Source organism: Solanum lycopersicum, chromosome 3, assembly GCF_036512215.1.
Source record: "Solanum lycopersicum chromosome 3, SLM_r2.1".
Lineage (NCBI taxonomy): Eukaryota > Viridiplantae > Streptophyta > Magnoliopsida > Solanales > Solanaceae > Solanum > Solanum lycopersicum.
In genome coordinates, this window is record NC_090802.1 from 58906726 (window position 1) to 58915340 (window position 8615).

General features: G+C 28.3%; 1 protein-coding gene across 2 annotated transcripts; it reads left to right on the forward strand.

The window, feature by feature from the left end:
* On the forward strand, positions 1-3228 carry LOC101258938 (E3 ubiquitin-protein ligase AIRP2-like). Of its 2 annotated transcripts, none has more exons than XM_004236270.5 (5): positions 1-472; positions 1798-1960; positions 2070-2136; positions 2589-2820; positions 2926-3228. In XM_004236270.5, the coding sequence occupies exons 1-5, from the start codon at positions 381-383 to the stop codon at positions 3134-3136; spliced, it is 765 nt and encodes a 254-aa protein (XP_004236318.2). In that variant the 5' UTR covers positions 1-380; the 3' UTR covers positions 3137-3228. The 2 variants fall into 2 exon arrangements, with proteins under 2 accessions (XP_004236318.2, XP_069151344.1); XM_069295243.1 differs by lacking the exon at positions 1-472 and adding an exon at positions 1446-1546.
* Positions 3229-8615: the final 5387 nt, after the last annotated feature.

Below are 8615 nucleotides of genomic sequence, written 5' to 3' on the forward strand. Positions count from 1 at the left end.
CAGACAAGTAAAACTGGTAGGAGAAAATAAATTGAGAATTGAGTTGTCATTTGAAGAAAATAAAGTCAAATTTGCCTTGGAACTTCCATTACTTATTTTTTTGTCAGTCAAAATTGCTAGAAATAAAAACAAAAACTTGTAACTGCAAGCAACCAACCATAACAAAGACCAAATTTCTCCCTCTCTCTCTCTTAATTATTTTTCTCTCTGTGTTGTTCCTTTATAATGAGATTTTAGGACTCTGTCAATGGCCGCTCAACTTTCAGTAAATTAAAACTCTTTCTAGACTCCATTTGACTTCTTCTTCTTTTTAAGTGTTCAAATTGAGTGTTTAGCACGAAAAAGTGTTTGTGCATTTGGGAATTTTAGTTTTGAGATAAATGATGACGAATTACTATGAATTTGTGAAATCTACTTCATGTGAAGATTCTTTAAAGGCAATTGAAGCTGACATTCAGTATGCCAATTTGCTGTAGGTTCTCATCTCTTACTTGCGTCCTTTGTCTTTCAAAATGATTTAAGTTTCTGATTGGGGCACAAGTAAAGTCATGTTACGCTATAGATTTTAAAGTTTGAAATTTGAAAATTTGAGTTTTTGAAATTGTGTTTGTCCGTACATTTTATTTGAAACAGTTTTTTGACTTTTGCGATTACAAGTGAAATTTTTCTCAATCAAAATGGGTTCGGACTAGTTTTTAGAATTCAAGTGCAATTCAATGTCTATGATGATTTCCATCATGTATGGCCAAACGCTAGGTTCTTTTTAAATTTTAAATTGGTTTGGGAGGAGGGGTTTCTTTATGTTTAATTACAAAGATAAAAACATTTATTTACTAGTACCTTTTTTTATCTTCTATGTAATTTCTCAAAAATTTAACTATAGTACTTATTTTATCTTCTATGTAATTTCTCAAAAAATTAACTTTTCAAGTATTACTACTATTTTGTTTTAGTTAATTGATTATTTTTTTCTTTGTCACACTTTTGTTTTTTATGAAAAAAGAAAGAAAAAGGGTCATGAAAAATGTATTAGATTTGACTGAATTTGTTGTTACGATATTATTTAATAGTGTATTTTAAAGATAAATGTGTGATCATGTGGAAACATTACTATTTATAATTATGCAATATTTATGATGTTTATGTTGACATATATATACCTTTAAAATACACTTATTAAATAAGATAGGAGTAAAATGTCATTTTCAAAATTTGGTATCGTTATAAAAATTTTAACCAAAGTTTGAATATATTTGTGATTTTTTTTCTTAAAAGAAAAATATCGTCGTCATAATTTCGATTAAAGGTTAAATATATTTTAGATTTTTTTAAAAAAAAAAAAAGTGAAAGGTTGCCATAGAGAGTTGCATTTACAGCATGTGAAAGTAGGAAAATGCTGTTGAATAACACGAAATTATTGTGGCTAATAAAGTGCTAGTGAGGTCTCAAAATTCAAATCTTAGGAAGGCAAACATTAATTGATTTTTCCCATTTGCCCAAGTCGTAGCTAATGGACACTATTACCCGACACCTATGCTGATCGGAGGTAGGGTTGTTGTAAGTTGGCCCGGACACCACGTTATAGAAAAAAAAATACCAGGAAACTATTTGCTCTGGAATTTGTATTCAATTTCCTTTCTATGGTTCCTTCAAATGTTCTATGTTTAAATCATTGTGGATTTGCTAGTGATTTGTGTAGCCAATTACTTAAACGTGTTACTGGACAAATCGTTGTTCCTGCTGCAGTTTTAAACTACAAATACTAACCTTTTTGTCCCTGTAAATTACGCGTTTCAGGGCAGCTTCTATTCCGAGGTTCAAGAATGGTACTCGTCTACAAATGAAGTTGGTGTACAGTAACTTGGCACCGGTACTTCTGTTCTTGCTCCAATGGATGGATTGCTCATGCACGTGCTTACTTCCAAGTTATTTCAATTTCTTCCACATAACTGTATACAAGGTTTGTTTCTCTATTCTCGGGCTGTCAATTTCTTCGCATATATACTACTAACTTAAAGATGATATTGTTATATTCGATACGTTGAAATTAAAGTTGTGATGTTCTTTAGGTTATCCCCAATGCGAAGAAGAAGATTCATTCTGATGCTAGGAAGGCAAGCATTAGAGAATTCTATGGTACACCCCATTTTTTGGGCTAACTCTTTGATATTTTCTGTTTATTGTGCGTCTCCATATTGGGAAAAAGGACAAATATACTCCTGAACTATCGTAAATGGTATGCAGATATCATTCGCAATATTTTTGGACATTGGTGCTCCTGTCGTCAAAAAATTAGAGCATATATGCCCTTCACTCTAACGGAAGACTAAATAGAGACATGTGACACAATATTATCCGTCGATAAATGTCGGATGACACGTGTATGCCGTTATTATTAATGATATATATGCTCTAGTTTTTGGATGACAGAGCTATCAATGTCTCAAAAGTATAACAATTGACTATAGTTCAGGGTATATTTGTCTTTTTTTCCCCCTCCATATTTAATGTCTAGAGTATTTCCCCAACTATAACCGTATTATGTGTAGACTATGGACACTTATTTCTTTGATATATACAATTTGCAGCTGTTCTATTACCATCTCTACGACACCTACATGATAGCTCATCAGAGCAGGAACATAGTCACGACGAACCTCAAGTTTCAAAAATGATTGTTGGAAAGAAAGTACAAGAGAAAAAACATTTTGATGCTGATGTAGAGAAAGAAAATGAATGTGGAATCTGCTTAGAACCATGCACCAAAGTAGTTTTGCCAAACTGCTGTCATGCTATGTGCATTAGTTGCTATTGTGACTGGTACGCGATATATACTCTTGTTCTTTCATGCTCGTTGTTAGTACTTTTTATTGCGAAAAGGATACATTTTCTGGTGATAGTCTTAATCTGTGATATCTATTGCAGGAACTTAAGGTCAGAGTCCTGCCCATTCTGCAGAGGAAACCTCAAAAGAGTGAATTCAGGGGATCTGTGGGTTCTGATAGGCAGTAACGATGTCGTTGATCAGGCAACTCTTTCGAATGAGGACATGTTGCGTTTCTATATTTACATAAACAACCTGCCTAAAGATATTCCAGATGCAATGTTTCTAGTTTATTATGAATATTTGATATGATTTGTTAACTTCTCAAGTAATTAAGATAAGAAGTTTATCATACAAAACAAAGCCTGTGGATAGTTCACAGAGATATTCCAGTTAAAGTCCTCCAGTTCCTTGACAAATCACTTCACCAAAACATTTCTTGTTAACTTTGTGTTGAATAACTACATCCTTGCTGTAATTTGTAAAAGATGTTGAAATCAGCCAAGAGATTGTTACCTCACTTTCAACACTCTAACAAGTACTTACTATTTGATTTGTAAGCATTTTGTCTACATATCTAAATGCAGTGGTGGATCTAGAATTTTAAGGTTGTGGCGTGTGGGTGTTCTAAAAGTAGCGTAGTCAAAAATATAAAAAACACATGTTAATAACGAGATTCGGTTCGAGCCTTAAGCACCCACCAAAGAGCCATTGGCCCAACCAGATCATTTATTCATTAGGTGCTCTATGTTAATTTTATACAAATACCTCTTAATTTCTACATAAATATATAATATTAAGTAATGAGATTAATGGGTGCTCGAGCATCTGGCGGACTTCATGTGGGTCCGCCCCTGCATCTATGATCAAAATCTCTTGCCATTACATCTGTTGATTTTTTTTTCTTCAAATCATTCAAAAATTAAAGATTACGCAGAAAATCAAACAATTAGGATAGTTGATGCAACACCTCCAGCAGTTGTCTGAGTTGTTACAGCAATTTAAGTTTGATCGAAAATTTGCTTAAGAAATCTTTAATTTTTTTGAAATGAAATGTATATATTTGTAAATACATTTAGGGACTATAAGTCACAAAAATTGACACTTCAAAATAATTAAAAGATATATAAAAAATTACAATCAAAAATTGATTTATTTGAATCTCAAAATCTGAACAGTGTAAAATTACTTTTTAAACCAATAACTTTTAATTTTGTGTTACCTCTCTCAGTAGTTGTTCTTCTTTTCTTTAAGGTAAATGCAACCTATGACCATCCAAATAAGCTTGGTCTTCCAAGTAATTTCCCCTGAAAACACAAAATAGTTTAGTCAAAACTCAAACAACAGTGCTTTAAGATTAATATTTTAAGATTAAGATTTTTAAGGGTTTTTTTTTCGAGTTAATATCTCGTATGATTACTCAACTAATATTTCTTTTCATAGAATATTCTTCTAGAACCTTAAAGTCACTAAACTAAAAATTCTTTCTTTCAATAACTTGCACATTAAGTCTAATTACTTAAATTCACGCTTTAATTATCATATTTGGATCTTGGATACATGTATCCTTCTCTTTCATATACATGTATCATGTATCAATTAATGTGTCTAATTAAGAGATATAGTTAAAAGTTATTGATTAAAGAATGTATCTAATTAAGAGAAGAGATATAGTTAAAAGTTATTGATTAAAGAATGTATCTAATTAAGAGATATGACTGAAAATCATTAATTAAGGAGAAAATCATGTTGCAGCAACTTTTAAAGATATGGCATATTACAACTTCTAAAAAACATCAAAATCTTTCTCTCTTTTTATATGTTTCGACAAAGTTTAAACTTTTTAACTTTGACATGAACTATTATTTAGATATATGCTTATATTTGTCAGATACATATTCACTTAATCAAATACACTGATAAAAAATTAAATATATTATAATTTTAACTCAATAATATATCAGATACAACAATTATGCGGTATATATACATACATAAATCTTCAATATATGCGTATATTTATTCAAATATATTTACATTTAGTTAACATATATATATATATATATATATATATATATATATATATATATATATATATATATAGATCAGATTCATCAATAACTTCACCAATCCAAAAATTATATATATATATATATATATATATAGATCAGATTCATCAATAACTTCACCAATCCAAAAATTCCCTTTCTCATCTTCTTCCTCATATAAGGTTCATCTGCAAAGTCACTCAACAATTTGAATTAATATTTAACTAATAAAGTCACTCAACAATTGATATTTTTATTTAGAAAATCATCCGATAAATTCAAATGAGTTTTTTTAATTAAATTTTAATGAAATACAACTTTTTGTTTAAATTATTATTTAAAGATAATAAGATGCTCATCTTAATTATTTTAATATTTGTTTTGGAAACATAATTTTTGTTTTAAACTAATTTCTTAAAAAATAATGATATGCCCATTTTTAATTATTCTTTTAAATTTTATTAAAACTTAATTTTTGTTTTAAAATAATTTCTTAACAAATAATAAGATGCTAATTTTAATTATTTTATTATTTTTGTATTGGATACACTATAGTTATAGTTTAAAATAAAATTGTATTTTCAATAAAATATAATAAAATAATTAAAATGAATATTTTCTAATTTTTTTAAAATTACTCTAAAAATAGTATTTAAGAAATATTTAATAAAATAATAAAGATCATCTTATTATTATTATTATTATTTTAAAAAATTTAAAACAAAAATTGTGTTTCAACATAATTTAATAAAATAATTAAATGAGCATCTTATTTATTTATTTTTTTTAAAAAAAAAAGCAAAAAAATTGTATTTCAACAAAATTTAATAAAAAAATATTTAATATTGAGTGACTTTATAAATGAAATATCAATTGTTGAGTGACTTTGTAGATAAAATATTTATAGTTTAGTGATTTTGATCTTTGAAGTTATAAAAGAAAGTTGAATGACTTTTTGTGAAAAACTATTAGTTAAGTGATTTTCTGCGAAAAGAATGCTTTGTTAAGTGTTTGAGAATTAAGATTATAAAAGATAGTTGAGTTTCTTTCTATGAGTGACTGTATGTGATATTAACTAAGTGAATTTCATATTAAAAATGATCTTTTGGAAGTAAAAGTAATTTCACTTGAAAGACGCGGGAACATAAAAGGCCTCCATATATTGATTCTATGGGGAAATTGTTCTCTCTTCTTCGATAGGAATTTTGCCATCATAAAACTTAACAAGTTAATAGTTATCCTTTTATTTCAATTTATTTGTGTAGTTAATTTAAATTTGACAGGAATTTTATAAAAATAAATGAAACTTTTTGATGAGAAATACCATGATCATACAAATACTTTTGCCATTGTCATACAAATGTTTTTGATGATGACAAAATATGAACCATGTACATATATATGGATTGAATAAAATATAAGAGGCAAAGGCGCAAAAGAGAGACAAGAAAATTTGTCTTTGCTAATCGAGAAAAGAGAGAAAAGTAACAGAGACTGTTACATTGATTTGTCTTGGATGAGGGTTGAGAGAGTTTTGTGAAAATTGTAAACAAGAAGTGGATTTGACTTTTTGGATGATTAGACGTAAAAAAGAATTGAAAGTTTTTGTAAATAAGAAGTGAATTTGACTTCTTGGAGAGTTAAGAAATTTCGACTATAGTTAATTGAAAAGGATAGTAATTTAGAATTAGATTCATATGTTGACAAAGTTGTAATTTAGAATTAGATTCATATATTGACAGAGTTGTAATTTTGAATTAATATAAAATTTTGGTGTGATTTTTTTCTTCCTTGAGTTAAGAAGGTTTCCACGATATCTTAATGTTCTTATTACTAAAGTAAGTATCGTGTGTGTGTTGTTCAAGAACCTGAGTTTGAATACTGGGTAAATGTTTTTTCACTTTTAAATTATATAGTTTTAAATTAAAAAATATATATAATAAGAGACAAATCTAAAATTTCTAGAAAATAAGTACACAATAGAATAAATAGCAATACTTTAGAAATTAATTCGTAGATCATATGTTTCATAAGGTGATATTTATATCAAATTTTAAAAATATATACAAAAAAAAAATACTTAATTTTACTAAGAACACAAATTCACATAACTTAATTTTAGCATCTGAATTCGCCCCTAATGGAGTATAATATATTAAAATGCCCTTGGATATTTGAAAAATTAAAATTTTAAACATATCACCTAGAAAAGTTAAAAATTGACTAATAAAAAGGAGGATGATATTTATGTTAAGTTTACCACACGAAGGCTTGAAGCTCTAGCTTCACCAATGGAACAGTAGAGAATTGGGAAAATATCTTTTCCTTTTTAAATTGTATAGTGGTAGATAGTTGATTATATCTCTAACTAACTCAGTAACCACCTTTAATCAGTTAATTAGGCAACTAACTAAACTTAGCAAAGAACTAATGTTGTACCTTTTTCAAACGGATTAAAAAAAATATGATCGAGACAAATAAATTGAAACAGAAGTAGTAAACGAGAAGATCTTATATATATTTTGAATAATTACCTTGGTCTTTGTCCCCTGTGGTTGATGGCGGTGGTGGTGTTCCCGTACTCCCTTCATCTTTGCGTCCTGGTGTGGGTGATGGCGGTGGTGGTGCTCCCATGCTCCGTTGGGATTTTTGAATTGATAGCGTAAATGGCAGCTCTAATGTACAACTCTACATTCACAAGGTACAGATTTAGGTATTACAAGTCGCGCACCCTTTAGGCAAGCGCGACAATCTTCAGCTGACAAATCTGGTGTACACTGCACCATGCCATACAACTTCTGAGATAATGATCACGGTGTAATTTTGAGGTTTTGATTAAACTAAGTCATTATATAAGTAATTTATTAAAACAATACGTTTTTAATTTTTTTTTAAAAATTAGTGGTATTTCACAGTAATGTTTTAGGGTATATTTTATTTTTTAAAAGCAAACGAGATTAAATTGATATACGTTACTCACGATAGCATTTTGGTACTAAAACGTTACTTACATAAGGGTAGAAAATTACTTATAAAATAAGTTCAGGAGGATAATAGGACCTTAATATAGTATAAGTGTGTCTCTGCGATTTTCGGACATAGGTTGAGGGTGCGATTTTGGGACATAGGTTGAGGGGGTACTTGTGCATTTTCCCTAATTAAAAATAATAATAATAATAATAAATAATAATAATAAAAGAATTAAGGGTAAAAAGATAATATACTTGATCAAAATAAATGGTTTTTATGTTGAAAAAAAAAGCACCCCTCACCTAATTTTTAGTTTTTAGCTTAAAATAAGTTCATTTTGATTTAAAATAAGTCACTTTGTGAATTTTCAAACACTTTAATACGTCAAAAACTGACTTTTAAGTCAGTTTGACCAGTTTTTAAGTCTCTCCAAATAAGCTCAAAGTATTTAATAATAAAGGTAAAACATGAAAAAAATATTATTTTTCTTGATATGTCAAAATTGACAAGTAAAAAAAAAAATTATTTTAGAAATAAGTGACAAGTAAAAGCAAATGAAGTGAATATTTAATCGTAAGGATAAAATAAACACAACATGGTAAAATACTCATTGATTTTATAAACAGGACAAGTATGGTTTAACATCTCAAAATAATATAGTGAACAAGTAAGATGGACGAAGAGAGTATTTCTTAATTCTAAATATGTTTAGTGAGCTAATATTTATTATACCCATTAAAATAAATAATTATCTGAGCAACACACTATTATTA